Below are 16,791 nucleotides of genomic sequence, written 5' to 3'. Positions count from 1 at the left end.
ATTCTTCGATCAGGATTTTTGATAGGCTTTGCTTCCTGCTTCAGAAGTTGATTGGTAATATTTATGATGCCGCATTATGTATTTTTTTGAAAGGGTACAGGATACAGACAGGAATCAAGGATACAAACCGTAGTCCACCCTTAGCATTACATACAATAAATGACTTAGAAACTACATTATTTTTACCGGCCAGATCATGAAAACAAAGGAGAACAGTTATAAGTACTTTCCCATAATACAGGTCAGCAAAATCAGGACAGGGTATCGACAAACAAGAGCAGCAGAATACAGCAGGATTAATAAACTGAAGTGCTGTTTTTTTTTGTTTTGGACAGCTAACGGTTCATCCTCCTCACTAGACAAAAGAGAAGGGCACGGCCTACACAACCCTGATCTGTGAAGGACCATGCACGTGTCTGGGCCCCCTCTATGTGCTGCATCATTTTTTACATTGGTGTATGTTTTCCTATCACAAAAATAATGTTCCGCCCGCCTGCAAAACTTCCCTCTGTTAAATTGTAGGGCAAATGTTTTTTTTTTTTACTCGAAAATAATGATTACAATATTTTTATGTTAAATATTATTGTGAAATTGTTTAATATATTTACTTTAAATGTAGAACACAATGAAAAAAAACTTCAACATTTTTAAATTTATTTTGAATTAAAACACTAATGAAAATATACTAAATGAAAATTATTTTTCTCGAGTTTAAATTTTAAAAAAATCACATCGAGAGACAATTTTCTAATGTCTATTAATAATTATTAAAAGCGATGTACTAAATTAATTAAAGTTAATGTAATTATTCTTAATAATATGTATATTTTTTTAGATTTAATGTTATTGAAATATGTTATAATTCAATAATAAGTATGTCCTATTTTATATATTAACATTGATTTATAGTTATTTATATTTTTTTACTGTTTTAAATAACTTAAGTGTCCACTTAAAATGCCTCAGAATTTTGAATTTCCCCCACTTTACTATTCATGATACACCCTTCTTGGTAGTGTTTATTGATAGATGTCATAGAAAAGCAGGTGTCGTCGCCAGGTCTATTCACAGAACTTTACTTGCCCCTTTAACTTAACATGTCAAATGTAATGTGTAACCAAAAAGTTGTACAAAGTTCCCCTGGGAGTAATACTAATTTGGCAACGGAGTCTCTCTCTCTGAATTGACATGTGAAATCGACAGTCAGGGAACCAGGCGGGTCCCTTGTCGGAACTAGGAAACCTCACACAACTACTAAGCTGAATGACTTGTTTCATTCAGCCCTATGGTTGTCTTGTCTCATCATCGGCTTCCTGCTCCAACGTCAAGCTGGCGCTGCAATGCCTGACGGGTAACACAGAGTGTTACACTTTTGTGGAGATCTTTTGTTCCTTGCCGTAGTTGATAGCGTGTGAGGGACCTAGAAAAGTGAAGTAGTGAGCAAGGTGTATTAAAAAAGGTTGGTTAATCCACTAAGTATCCTTTATTCGCGTGGTTAACCGCCTTATTAACAAGCATTAGAAATGCAATCGGGCTCGGATTTATTTGAGTTTGAGCTAATGGCATTGTAAATGCCAATGTCTTTTTGCCATGTGTTATGGAGTGTCTGCATGTGGTGTGTAGTGGAAGTATGTTTGTTGAATTGTAATTTTACCAATGGTGGCATGCTGTGCTTTATATGAATATGTTTAAAAGTAAAGTGTACCATACTGCGATTGCTTGGTGGAAAAGTGCACTGCCGGCTGGAGGTGTGTGTGCCTGGTGGAAGGGTGCACTGACGGCTGGTGGGTGTGTGCTTGGTAAAAGCGTGCACAGATGGATGATGGTTGTTGGTGTTTGTGCATGGTGAAAGCATTAATTGACGGCTGGGGGTGTGTTGTTGTGTGTGTTGTTTTCTGTGTGCTGGTGAGTGTGTGGTGGTGAGTCTGTGGGGGTGAGCCTGGGGAGTGAGTGTGGTGGTGAGTGTGTTGTGTTGAGTGGTGACAAGTGTGTGGTGTTGAGAGACTGAGGTGTGTGGTTTGTGTGTGCGTTATGTGTGTGTGGTGTATGTATACACGGTGCGGCTGGAAAGGCGCTCCTGACCCGTGCAAATCTCTGCACATCACACCCCACAGCCACAGAAACCCGACAAAGGGCTGCCGGCCCGAGCGGCTGATTAAGTCTGCTTACAAGCGGCATACCTCCTGGCAAAAAGAGTTGCATGGCAGCGAAGTCAAGCGGGCAGTCAGACTGTGTAGGGCACGTGTTTGTGTGTGTCTGACCGTTTGTGTGGGTGGTTGTCGGGTTTGCGTGTGGATGCATGTTTGTTTGGCTCCGTGTGTTTATGTTTATCGGCCCCCTTGTGTTAAGGGCTTGTGTGTCTGTCAGCGTGTTTGTGTGTGCCTACATTTCTGCGTCTGTGAGTTTCGGCATGTGTGGGCATCTGTGTGCGTGGGGGTGGATGTGTTTGCCTGAGTTGTTACAGTGTCGATGTTTGCGTATTTGTGGACACCTGTGTGGGCCAGTGTGTGGCTGTGTTTTTGTATGTTTCTGTTTGTGTGCGCATGTGTGGGTCTCCCTGTGTATATGTGTGTGTGTGTGGGGGGGAGGGGTGCATGCGTCCCTGATTCTGAATGTGTGCGGTATGGGTACTGTGTGTGATGGAAAGATCTGGGGTGTTTATAAAGAAGGTGTGCACGTGTCTGCTAGCCACACTTCATCCACATGTAACTATTTGCGTGCTATGAAGTCTCTGCCTCCGCTAGAGTCGTCTCAGCCCGATTCTAAGCCGCCGGTCCTTAAACGCCGAGACGCTGGAGCTGGCTGCACGTATGCAACGAAAACAACTCCAGCAGCAGCGGCTAAAACAAACTAAAAGTGTAACTCTGAGCTGAGCTGGAGTGAGGGCTGAGCGCTGGGAGAGGCGTCGGCGTAGCGCGCACAGACACACGGCACTGCCAGCTGACAGAGCTGGAAAGAGACATCACGCTAAGATCAACACTGTCAGCCCCACTGGTGGCCAAAAAGGGCATGGGCGGCGCGGGACACCAACGGGTTAAACCAAACAGCGGGGAGGGGTGTCCTGCGCTGAGTGCAGGGGCGCCTGCGAGCTCCCAGCAGGGGCAGAGCGGTGCCCTCTGCCACCCCGGGGTCCGCCGCGCGCACGCAGACACCGGGGTCGCCGGCTCCGGGAGGCAGCTTCCAAATGATCTCATCTCTCCTTTCTTCCCCGACACTATTAATGCTCAGATGGGCAGAATGAAGTGAAAGTACGTGCAAGTCATGTGTAAACTGCCTCAGCCAGGGGGCTTTTATCCCGGCGTGTATATTCCAGTGGTGCCCATTTATCTACCCCCGTACACACGGCACCCCCTGCAGCTCCTTAGCTCTAACGAGCCTCGTTAAGATCACAATAATATTCCACCCTCTAATTGCTCGTCCCATTCAAAACAAGAACGGGGTTCGTGTCTCGGCAACGACGCTCAACATCCGTGATTCTGGACAAATCACTTAATCTCACCGTGCCTAACAAAACAAGGAAGCTGCGTGCTGAGCGCTGCAGAATTGTGAACGCGCCCGGCCATCTGGATTCACTAACGGAGGCACCCTGACAGCTCCTAATTATAATTTATGTACTTCTTTGCGCGAGCACGAACGAAATATGCCCAAAATGGCGGAACAAAACTACATTTACCCTATCACTTCAAGCCTATTAAAACGAAAACACAAGGAAGACGAATCACTGGCCAGATGACAGAAAACCCTAAGGAATGTGTGGAATTCCTCTCACCAAGGCCCTAGGAGATACTTCTTTTTTTTCTCCTTTAACATTAGTTCTCGAAACTCCTCCCAGTTTCACTGGGGAGGAGTCCGAGCCCTAAAAAGTGAAGTGAGGGGTACCGAGAACCAAAGTTAAATTAATATGGCCTCATTCAACCCTCATGTGTGGTCAACATGTTTCATGCCCTATAGGCAATTCTTCAGGACCGGATTGTGCTCATAAACTAGTCAGGGGCCCAGGGTGGGCTAAAGTGTATATAGTATACAACCTGGTGGGTCAATAACCAGAGCAGACTGGTGATCCTGCGTCGAAGTCAGACCCTAACAACCCATGTGTAAGTCCACGCAGCTTGTTCTTGTGGGACCTGTGCTTGAAGGTAATTACCTGGATAGCGCGAGGCCAAAGACATTCGGAACCTACCCCCACACTCCGGCGTGTAACGACACGCAGAACAGCTGGTCAATGTAATGTACCTGACAATTTAATGATTTGTGGCTTAAAATAGGAAAGTCATTCTAATGTCGTCTTGAGTCGTTTCTTGATATATCTGATAATTGTGAGTAGATGTTTGCTTGGGAAAGGGTTTTTGGAAAATTAGCGTGGGTTTTAACTGGTCCTGAGCGCCTTTAGAGCTTTTATGTTCTGTAAATATTGCAACACCTCTGGCTGATTGCTCCAGGCGAATGAAATATGTTTAAATAATTTACCATCGCTAGTTTATTTAATATTTTAGTCTGCACTAAGTACTTTCCTGATTTTACTTGCACTGACCTTCTCATCGCTTTCTGTAATGCTTTACTTTTTATCTAATAATTTCACTCACAGTTTTGTTTCCTTGAATCTCCAGGGATAAAACTATATGCCTGTATGCCCATTACCCCTTTTCCACTGCATTTGGGCACCAAATGATGAGGCTTATGTTTTAAAGAGCAGTGTCTTCCAAAACCCTCTGCTCGCTTATTTTGTGATATAGTCTGGGATGGGCACTGAGCCTGTATTTTCTTCTGGAGAAAGTTAGTGTTTTTGTTTTCTGGGTAAATGGAAGGAGAGGTTACATTGATGGACAGACAGTAAACTGATTTCGGATAAACCGTTAACATTAATGTTTAAGTTGTAAAGCGCTCTGATATCCTCCGGGATCAAGTTTGCGCTATATAAAACTTCATAAATAAAAATAAACAATGTTTCCTGTGTGGTTTTATTTTAAGTCCCTAATCCAATATATTTTGTGGGAGGTGTAGTACCACTGGTTAGCCCTGTGTAGTGCTGGAGTTACTACTGAGTTTTTTTCAGTAGTAACTTACACTCGGAGTTTATGAATACCGAAAAATAATAAACATACCTTTGTGAATCAGGCCCTATGACTTTTTAGGCAAGACATGTTGCAATGTGTTCTTCCAACTACATTTTGGCCCAATTGGTTTAGGTGTTTTGAATGGATAAGCTAGCCAAGACCCTATTGAAACAAGCATTTACAATGCAATGGTCTCGTCTTTGTTAAAGTTAGAGCTATTGGCATTGCTCATGACATTTTTGTTTTTAAAACATATAAATAAATGGCATTGTCATTTACAATGCCAATAGTTTAATCTCTCGCAAATGTGAGACCTATTGCATTTGCACCCACACACACAGCCACATGCACCCACACACACACACACACACACACACACAGAGCCACACGCACCCACCCACACACAGAGCCACACACAGAGCCACACACACAGAGCCACAGCCACACACACACAACAGAGCCGCACACACACAGACAGAGCCACACACACACAGACAGAGCCACACACACACACCGACAGAGCCACACACACACACACCGACAGAGCCACACACACAGAGAGACAGAGCCACACACACACAGACAGACAGAGCCACACACACAGACACACAGAGCCACACACACACAGACAGAGCCACACACACAGACACAGAGCCCAACCCACACATAGAGCCCAATGCACACACACAGAGCCCAACACACACACACACACACAGCCCAACACACACACACACAGCCCAACACGCACACACAGCCCAACACACACACACACACACACACACAGAGCCCAACACACACACACAGAGCCACACACACACACACACACACACAGAGCCACACACACAGAGCCACACACACACAGTCTCACACACACACACACACACACACACACACAGCCACACAGCCACACACACACCCCCACTAAAACCGCTAGCGCGTATTTTAATAACATCAAAGGGCCCCCTGCTTTGAAATATATCTTTCAGCTCTTAGGGCAGCTTAGATGCACCGTTTGGTTAGCACAAAGAAAGGGGGGTGCCGTCCGGATACTGGCTGAACACATATGCACGGCGCAAAGGTTACACGACCCCCTCATCACTCTTCCGGACTGGACCTAGGAATGACACCCACCAGGCACTGTGAATTCAGAACTCAGCTGTAATATGTATTACTGTTGGTGGCTTACGTCATTCCTTTATTAGAAGCGGGGCACCTCAGATGTCCACTGTATCAGGAAATTTGAGACTGGCTTTTAGACAGGGATGGCAGGCTCCCAGGTACACTCTGATTATGCAATGTGTTGTGCGGAGCGTACAATAAAACACTCTCCCAATACACCTTCTGTGCGGTATTCCTCCCTGGACGCGAAGCCCTGCTCTGGCCTGTGACTTCTCACGTTGCCAAGTTTTGAAATTCAGATGGGCAACACGGCCGTCAGAGCAAGAGGCTGGTTATGATACGGGGGCCAGTAGTGTTTATCTCTGGGATAGCCACCTGCTCGCAGCCGCCACCCCACCCTGCAAAGGCAGTGCCAGGGCCCCTGAGCTCGCATTGCACATGCTGCTGAACGAAGGCCACAGGCAGGCGAGAGTCCTAAAAAGTAACCAACGTTACAAGTGACGGAAAGTGCCGTTCTACTGTGGACAAGAGTGATTACCCATATGGGCGGGGATGGGGTGAGCAAAACAGCGGTACTGGGCAGGAAGAAATTACTTCAGAGGTGCTGTGAGGTAGTGCGGGTGTGAAAGCGTTAACGTCGACAGGGGACGAAGTGTAGCAATACCTCTCACGCTCGGGGTTCTCATTCCCTCTAGCACCCGCCGTAAATGCATTGTTTGCCCTATAGAAATTGATGCAAACATGGCAAGAACACATTGTTTGGCTTCACTTCTGGGCGAAAATTACTTTGCATAGCATGTATGGACACCATTTTTACACTTGGAGCCCAGCAGCCTGCCTGGCACTGTCCCTTGGCACCGGGGCGTTCCGGCTTGGCCCTGCATATGCTAATTGTGTGGCCGCAGCCACCCGCGCCTCCGCCAGCTCGCCTGCACCCAGTGGTACCTAACTCAGGACCGCGGCAGGCTTGCAGGTCAACCCAGGCAGCGCGTCCTATGGGCCAGCTATTAAGCCCGGTTTGCCTAATGTTCGCCCCCCCTCACTGGTTGAGGTCCATTACCCCGTGGGGGGAACCATACCGGGAGCACTGCCCCCTCCCCCACAACTCCCAGAACGCACGCAGTGAATGGAAAGAGCTCCTGCGGGGGTGCGAGCTTGCCTCCTACGCTCCACAAAACTAACTCCTGTCCCTACCCTCTCTCAGGCAGCTCTTCTCCAATGGCTGGCCAGCATTTAAGAGGCCAGCCAATGGAGAAGAGAGGCGGGTTAAAGCCCCACACTAAGAAACATTAGATCTCGCCGGCGAGACTGCGCAAGCGCAGCCTTACCAGACCGAGACCTATAAAATATGACTCACATGCTCAGTCACTTCAAACCCCTGTGATTTGGCAACATTGAGACCATCAATTGAAATTCCTGGTTACCTCGCCTTTTTCATCTTTTCCACCTTGATCTTCTTAATAATGCTTATGAGCCACAGGAAAGTTATATTTTTTGACTGCAACTGGGGACTTCTAGAGAAACCCAAGCTCTTCTGGATCCCTGTGTGTCTCAAAAAACAACATTGCTAGGGATTTGGTTACAGTCTGATTTATTCCAATAAAGAATTGGTGTAAATTCAGACCGAGCTCAGGAGCAGGTAGGGGGTCTGAATACCTTCCTTTCGTACCTGAGAACGCAGAACAGGGTTTCCTCAATCTACATCACTCCATTAAACTGTGTCTAGCTCTGTGACCCATTTTCTGTTTCTCTGCCTTCTCTCTCTCTCTCTCTCTCTCTCTCTCTCTCTCTCTCTCTCTTCCTCTCTCTCTCTCTCTCTCTGTCTCTCTCTGTGTCTATCATTTTCCTTTCATGCTCCCTCCTCAAAGTGTCCTTTTAATGTTAATTTGTTGCTATTTTAATTCACTTACCAGGCTTCTCTGGATGCAACCGGCATTCGATAGCATAATATTAGCAAATATTTTTATAATGCTTTTACTAACGTTTGTCAACGGATAAATGAACATTGTTCTTGTATTCACAGTCTCACAGGTTGTTTCTAAATCTGTGTTGTTTGCAAATTCTCAACAGTTCATTGCTGAAATGCCATTGGTTGTAAACATGATTTGGGTGCCCAAATAGGTAGATCCACTATTAAATTGTTCTGATGCCATTTTTACTATTTATTGAAAAAAAAGGAGGTTCGAACATTGATCTATACTATATGTAGAGGGGGTAGATATAGGGGATACCCGCACATGATAACATTTACAGCTATTAATATAAATTAATATGATTTGCCGTGTCATTGGTTAACATCAAAATGTGGCATGGATCAGTCATTTGTGGACCAAAGTCAAACAGTGCTTTCAAATGACATAATTAAGGTTTCACTGTTGAGCTTTTAAATCTCACTTGAGAAAGAATTATATTTTTTTCTGTATCCTTTGTTATATTGTCCTCTTTTTGTTTTCTAAGGAGAGACTTAAACTTCTCTATGATGCAAGGACAGAAACATTGGAAGCACAAACAGTTTCTCTGAGGTAAGAAATGTTTAGGTTTGCATCTTGTGTCAAACTACTGCTTTGCCTATCCATTTCAAATCTGTTCAGATGGACATTTGGGAAGACAAAAGGGAAAGCTCCAGATATGACTGAGTAACATTGAAGGGGTGCATTTATTTCAGAGAGATTTATGCGTGTAACCTATGAATTGATACAAACCACATGCAGTCAGTTGTGAATTCTTTGAAAAGAATATCTTGCTGCAAGTTTACACTAGTTTGAACGAGGAACCGTTCCAAGAATATTTCTTACATGTTTTATACACTGTTAGGTGAAAAGACCTGCTGGCTGCCATCATGCAGTCATATAATCTTCCCTCTAAATTAACATAGATTTAAATTTCTGCTGACATCTTTATAGATTCAGTAATGGTTATTGAAGACTTTATTATAGTTAAACTGTTCATAGCACCTACTAAGCCTCAGAACCCTATTCTGAAACCATGTGACGATTTTAAAGGGAGAACGCCATTTGTTTTTTAGTTTTTCCAATCTTTATTTATGGTTTCATACTTGTGAATACGAACACAGTAAAACAGTGCGGTTTGGTACAGCAAAATACAACTAGGCTTTTGGAGCCGGAATGATCCTAGCCTGGCAGCAATCAGCAGTAGGAAGAAAATTCACAAGGTGGGCGGCGGGGGCGCTGGAAGGAGAATGGGAAGGGCACCAGGACCGTACATGTAATGGAGAGAGAGTCCCTCGCACCCAAGGGTGCCGGGGGTGAAAGGGTGGTATGGTCCTGGAGGTGGTTGCGATTGGTTGTGACTGTTGTGGGTCTGGTATGAAAGCTCTCAAAAAGTGAAGGTGCAGTGAGGCATGAGGTGTCCTCTAGGGCTACAGCATGATACTGGTTCTAAGAATGTAGAAGCACATGTGGGGAGTTTCCATGGTTTGTGGGGGGGGGGGGAGGGGTCTCCGCTGCCACAGAGAAAAATGTTGCTAAGCCGTGCCAGCAGGGAGAGCAGAGAAGACACAGGGTCACAGATCATTGTTTAGGAATTGTGGCCATTTGTGTTGGCTGATCTCAAGTTTGTGAGAAAATGTATAGATGCGCATCTCATATGAGACCATCTTGAATATCTCAGTCAGCCATGTTGTATACGTGGGTGGGCCCAGGCCCTTTGAACGATTGTATGAGTAAAAGATTTTTTGTCTTTGTTTATTGATGGCGTCAGCTTATTTTGGCCTATAGAAAATCCAAATGGAATGTGGACAAGCGCACTCCTGGGTAATACGTTTCTTCCTAGTGGTGGGTGCACGGTTTGGTAATCCTCCTGGGCATGAGGATGCAAGAACTATGAATGATTGCGTTAGTTCCCGTAGAAATAACGTCGCCAAGCCTGCACACCTTTTCAATTTTTCAATGAATTGTATTCCAATCTTGTAACAATATGTTTTTGTTACAAGATTGGAATACAATTCATTGAAAAATTGAAAAGGTGTGCAGGCTTGGGGACGTTACTCCTACGGGAACTAACACAATCATTCATAGCTTATTTTGGCCACCAGTGCGCCTGCTTAGCACGTTTTGTTAGATTTCAATGTTGTTGCAATGTTTTTGGGCTTAACCCTGGTATTGCAATAGCAAAAACAAAAGCAAATTGTATTAGCATTTGAGGTTGAGACAGACCAATGATAGACTGCGCAGAGGGGCAACATCTAGAGATAGAGGTGGGTGTTGCAGGCTTTTCTTGCCTGGGCCACCAGATTCAGAATTGGAAAATAAGAGCTAGAGATGGAAGGTTTGGGTCCTGCAGAGTATATCGGAATGCTTGCTTTGGGACTTGATAACTAGCTTCTAATATTCTACTTGTTGAGGCCAAGGCTGACCATTTAGATGTAATTATACCGGGAAAAACTGTGTGTTTATGGGGATTCGTAATTCACCTTGATTATCTGGATTCTGGTGCTTGTAAGAAGACAGCAGCTGTAGCTCATGTCAGTAGTCCCTTGATGATCAGCCTAGCCATAATTTCCGAGGTGTTGTTAGACCTTGTGTAAGCCTATCCTATTCTCCTTTCCTAATTGTTAATGAATGCAGAATGTTTTCCTCCTGGATTGGTTTTGGCAGGTCCACAGCTTTTATCATCCTGTGTCATTTCTGGAATAGCTGCTCAGTCTTAGACCTTCTGGGAGAGGATCTCCTCTCATTGGCGACAGCTGAGCTCCTGAAGCATCAACAAACCATAGATGGGTCTGCGCTAGAAAGTGTGTATGGTGCTTAGCAGAAGGCCTGGAACATACATCACCTTGTGTTCATTTTTTCCTATTGCTGCATCAGAGGGAAAAAGCTCATCCTCTGGTAGATCTGACATGATCCTGTGTAACTCCTAGTCGGGATTTCTCACAAGCAATGTCACCAGGCAGTGAGCTTGTTTGGTAAGTTGTGTAATAAACTGACCATGGATAATTATCTTGTAGCAGATTTATCCATAGTTGCAGTGCTTAAAGATGGCAAATACCACGGTATGAAGCACTATGTTTTGAAAGAATATTATTATTAATGTCCACGTTATGTCGGTCACGATGGGCCTTTCAGAGGTCATTTTAGTGTACTTGTGAAATGTATCAATTTAGAGTCGGGGTATCGAACCCTGGTCTGCGGTGACCAGATAGATGCTTCATTTTCAGAATAATCACAAATGTATTAATGGTGCTCATACAGGTTCATTGTATGCAAATATAATTATACGATTCTGCAACTGCTGCATGTTCCTCATAGTTATGGATTTGCTGCACTTGCCACATAATCCATCATCTGCTGCCTAGTTTTTAGATTTTAACAAAAAAAATGTAGTTTCCAGCTCAAGTGGATCAAAAGTTACAAAAAGTGCTGCAACATGTGTCCCCTTTCAGTGGAAGGACCTTTGTAAAGGTTTAATGGTCCTCTTTCACTTCTTATTGCTATTTTTGGTTGCTAACGTGAAATCTTTGCCCAGGCAGTGTTACTGTGTGAAAAAAGGACAACATAATGATGTAGTACTATCACAAAATATGCTCCATTATGCTGCGAAAGTTGGCTTTTCCTTGCCGCATAATTTAGTCAACCCGGCCACATACTTTGGTACTCCCATGCCGCATTATTTCAGTGGCCTTAAAAACTTACCTGAAACGACGCCGCAGCTTGACCGGTACCCCTGTCCACGCCGCCACCGCCAAGAGTCATCTTTCCACCATTTGGGACGCGCCGCCGCTCCGGGACTACGAATCCCGGCAGCCTACGCGGCGGCGCGCGCTGTGACACCGCGAGGGCGCCAGAGGAGGACGATTAAAGCGGGCAGGACCAGCTACGCGGGACGCGAGCGGGACGCCCGGGGCTAAGCCCGGGCAAAGGGCGGGCCCTCTTAGGCCCGAGGAGCCTGGCCTGGGCCAGATACCCTGTCCGTTTGTTATTAGCCAAAGGACATCGAGACTGTAAAAGCGTAAGTTGGCTAAATTTGTTATTGTATATCCCTGTGAGTCCTTGAGTCCCTCCTTGCACAGCGATTAGTCCTGGGTATTGGGCGCTAATATTATCTCTTGTATAGTGGTTCATTTAGCGGTCTTGTCATGAACCATCCAGAGACCAGAAGCATGGCAGCCGCGGGGGCAAAGAAACTAACTGGTACCTTGGACGATTTTATAGTACGCACAAATGCGCTTATTGATGAAGGGATCGTACTGATGGACAGAAGGGTGTCCCAAGATTTAGCCAGGGCAAAGCGTTCTTCTCTGGGTCACATTGCACATGCTCGGACACCTAACAGCGCATCCGATCTAAAAACAATTGTAATGGTACATAAGGACCAGGGTTGTGACTTACCAGCATCGCAGGAAGGCTTGGAGGCAACCCCAAATCTTTCCTTGTTGCTGGAAAACGGGCTGACCGTAACAGAGAATGAACAGACAGTTAGTACCCTAAATGAAAGGGGGAGGAAGGAGGGGGCTATCCCTAAACAAAAGATTACTAAACAACAGCCCATTAAAATGACTACCCGAAATGGGAAAAAAGCCCAGCCTAGCAAAATTCATGCCCCTATTCAGTTGCCTCCAACTCCTTTGAATGTGAGCACCAATTTAGATGCTCACCCCATTATTAATGACACCGTAGGTGGGCCACGTGTAAGTGTGGGTATAACCCTAAGTCTGCCAGATGAAACCATCTTGGATAGTAGCCTGGAGGAGATCCTGGAACAAAGCGGGGTAGTTGATAATCAAGCTGAAGGGGATGAGGACAGTAGTAGCCTAAGCATGGATAATAATAACATCTATGCTATGCTAAAAACTCTTTTAGAACCTATCGAGGTGAGGCTACGCTGTCTGGAAAGAATTTTGTCTAACATTCATAAAGATATTAGCGCCCCTAGCTTTAATCTGAACAATAAAGTTCCTGAAAAGAAATCAACTACAAATAGACCACCCACAGCCGCTAAAAGCGATGGTAATACCAATCTATCTTTAATAACTACCTCTACTCCACCTCCAAAACTCACTACTAACCCACCTCCAAAAGTTATACCAACACCTAAAAATCTCACCGTAATTGACCTAACAGCGCCACCCATGCAAACTTCTAAGGAGAAAGTTAATGAAGAAAAGAGGGAGACACGTAGAAATATACATTTACCACCAGAAGCCTCAACATATGTTGTGGTTCTTACTGGAGTACCCCAACCTGCTGATAAATCATATGAAAATAATGGGGGACTAGTAAATAAAACAATACATTGGTTAAATGATAACTATCCTCTCCCCCCGGCCTTCAAAAGCAATATCCTTATGGTTGAAAGGGCTCCCTGGGTGGGGTACAATAATAATAATAAAAAAAGGTCACAAGGTGACTGTGTGGTAATAACTTTTGAGAATCCCCGCACCGCAGAATTTATTACATCAAGGCCCCCAAGAAATTACGGTTTGTCAGTTGTGGCCAGGCCATTATCCTATTTTTACCCGGAGGGTGAACAGCCGGATAATAGGTGGAGCTGGACCAGGGAAAATCGACGCCATGGTGGTAATACTGGCCAGTTCCCTGATAATAACTACCACAATACACTGCGGAATGGGAGGCATGATGATGGCTGGAATATTGTTAAACACAAAGGCAGGCCTCCTTATTTTCACCCACAGGGTTACGATCCAAGATGGATAGGCAATGCCCAAATTCCCCCGTTTTTCCCATGTTATAATCGGTTTGACTGCTTGGATGCAGTGGACTGACTCCCCAAGATTAAGGTAGATGATCGGTTACCTATTAATCTCGCAGTCTTAGATCCCACAAGCTGTCTGGGGGATGAGGAATCCATAGAAATACAGGGGGGGAATGAGCTCATAAAAGAGAGCCAGGCCAACAGTCTAGGGGATACTGTAGATGTGTCTTCTGTGGATAAAGATTCCTGTACGGTATTATTTTGGAACGTGGCTGGGTTAAAACAAAAGATTACAAATCCAAGCTGGGATGAGGCTATTTCCGACGTAGGAATATTAGCCCTTCAAGAAACTTGGGCTACCACGCCGATACACCTTAATGGCTACAAGACATACTTTACCCCTGCGGTGGGCGGAGTATACGGAAGACCCAAGGGGGGGTTGATTGTATACATATCTAATCTTTTAGTATATGATAAAATAGTTTTTTCCCCTGGATCCAGCTATTACCAAAAAATTGTGATATACACAAGGAAGGGCCTAAAGATGGTTCTTTTTAATTTCTATAATAACTGTTCAGATAGCATGATTAAGGTTGTACTTGATACACTAGCCCTAGAAATGCAAAATGAATTTGATAAGAGTAAGAGGGCGGAAGTTATGTTATTATGGGGGGGGTGATTTTAATTGTACTCTCTGCAAAAAGGGCCAAAAGGGTATTTGTGGTCTAATGCTGGAACAAGACGTCAATTTGACGCATTTTGAACACACCCTACTAGGCGACTTACTGAATGAAATGATTTTTAACTTTAACCTCGGCTTTGTAAATGAATTAGCACACCACACAACGATGTTTGCCCCAACCTTTGTTGGGCGGGGGGCCTCAACCATTATTGATTTTAGCTTATGCACATTTAGCTCTGCAAACAGATTGATTAGAGCAAACATCATGGATTTACCATTGAGTGATCATCTGCCACAGGTATTAAAAATGGAAAATTTATTTACCGTAGCTGACATTAGAGAATGTCAGAACCAAATGGTCCAGGATGTAAGGGTGGGTGCTCAAAATGGTTACAACCTTAAATGGAGCAGATTGGTCCCAGATGATTTTCTGCAAAAAATACTGACTAACTGCATGAGTAGCTTCTCCATCTGTTTAGATGAACATGCAGAGAAATGTGAAATAATAACCCATTTTAGCATTATTTCTAGTAAAATTAAGGAAGCACTGTGGGTTAATAGGAAAAATTCCCTAAAGCCCAATAGGAAATGGTTTGATAGGAAGTGCACTAGAGCCTTAACAAAGCTTAGATATGCAATTCATAATAGACCAAAGGACGTAAATCAAATTAGAATTGCAAGAAAGGACTATAACCTAGCATTAAGGGAGAGGAAGACCTCGATAAAAAGGGAGGCATGGGACAACCTATGCGATGCATCAAAATCGAAGGACCCGGCTGCTTTTTGGAGGGTTATTAACACCCCCCTCCTATATGAACAAAAAGCACGCATGGAAATTGCCATCTCAGAAGATGAGTGGGTGGCCCATTTTTCCTCCCTTTATATGGCTGTGGAACTAACCTCGGAAGTAGGCCAGGAGATGGGGCTGCCAAATCTAGACACGTCTAGAACCCTGACTGTAACCCTTCCCGAAGCTATAGCAAGCTTAAAGGCGACCAAGGGGGGCAAAGCAGCGGGACCAGACGGTATACCAGCTGACCTCTATAAGGCTAACATCGAATTATGGGGGCCACTGTTAGTTCAGCTCTTTAATGCCGTCTTGGCAAACAGCCCAATACCCACCTGGTTTACATCAACAATAGTCCCAATATTCAAGAAAGGGGACAGGCTTAATTGTACATGCTATAGGCCAATCTCCCTATTGGACTCTTCTATAAAAATTTTGGGAAGAGTGATTTTAGCTAAACTACAAAGCTGGGCCAATGAAACTGGGGTGTTAAGTGACTTTCAATTTGGGTTCCAAAAGGGCCTAGGGACTATAGAGCAAGGCTTGAATCTCTTTACCTTGCAGCAGAAGTATATAAAGGTCAAAAAACAACGTCTATACCTCACATTTGTTGACTTATCATCAGCCTTTGACTGTGTGTCACACATTAAGTTATGGTCAATTATGGCTGACTTGGGAGTAGACAATGCCATTATATGTTTTCTGAGAGAGCTGTATTCTGGGGCCACTGCCAGTGTCAGATTTGGGAAAAATGGTGAGTGCAGTAGACAATTTGGGATTGGTCGGGGTGTGCGCCAAGGGTGCGTCCTAGCCCCCTTCCTATTTCTGTTGTACATAAATGGAATGGAAAAGCATCTCGTGCAGGAGGGCAGGGACATGCCTATGGTGAGAGGTAGGCCTGTCCCTGCACTGATGTACGCCGATGATGCTGTCCTAATGGCGCGAACCCCAATGGCTTTACAAAGTTTGGTTACAGCCTTTAACACCTTTATGCTTGATTTAGATTTGAGAATCAATTGTTCCAAAACTTTATCTATGTACTGCGGGTCCAGAACAAACAAGCATGTGAAGCAAATCTTTGTGAACTCCAATCCCTTAGAAAGGACCCCCACCTTCCCTTATCTAGGGATACTGTTTCATGAAAGCGGCTCATGGACCACAGCAATTCATGCCAGATCTCTGTTATTCTCTAAGACCATTATGGCCCTAAAATGTTTTATGAAGAAATTAGGTAAAAAACCCATAAAAGAGATTTTAACCGTTTATAATGCAACTTGTATATCTGTAGCCATCTACGGGGCAGGATTATGGGGTTATTCAAATATCACCCCAATTCAAATCCTGGAAAATAAGTTTTTATGTCACATATTGTCTGTACCCCAAAGTACTGCAACAATGATATGCCATGTTGAATTGGGAATATCTTATGTCACCGACATTATTAGAATTCAGCCAGTTCTTCTTTGGCATAGGGTCTG

At 44.4% G+C, this 16,791-nt stretch overlaps 1 protein-coding gene across 1 annotated transcript in view; it reads left to right on the top strand.

The window, feature by feature from the left end:
* SDCCAG8 (SHH signaling and ciliogenesis regulator SDCCAG8) overlaps nt 1-16,791 on the top strand; it is a 1,463,224-nt gene that overhangs the window by 251,310 nt on the left and 1,195,123 nt on the right. Inside the window, exon 7 of the mRNA XM_078648583.1 lies at nt 8,631-8,695. Within this exon, the coding sequence (XP_078504709.1) occupies nt 8,631-8,695 (65 nt within the window). The remainder of the gene's footprint in view (nt 1-8,630; nt 8,696-16,791) is intronic.

The sequence above is a fragment of the Lissotriton helveticus genome, chromosome 6 (assembly GCF_964261635.1).
Source record: "Lissotriton helveticus chromosome 6, aLisHel1.1, whole genome shotgun sequence".
NCBI classification, from domain to species: Eukaryota; Metazoa; Chordata; class Amphibia; order Caudata; family Salamandridae; genus Lissotriton; species Lissotriton helveticus.
This window is presented reverse-complemented; position numbering and strand designations above follow the sequence as displayed.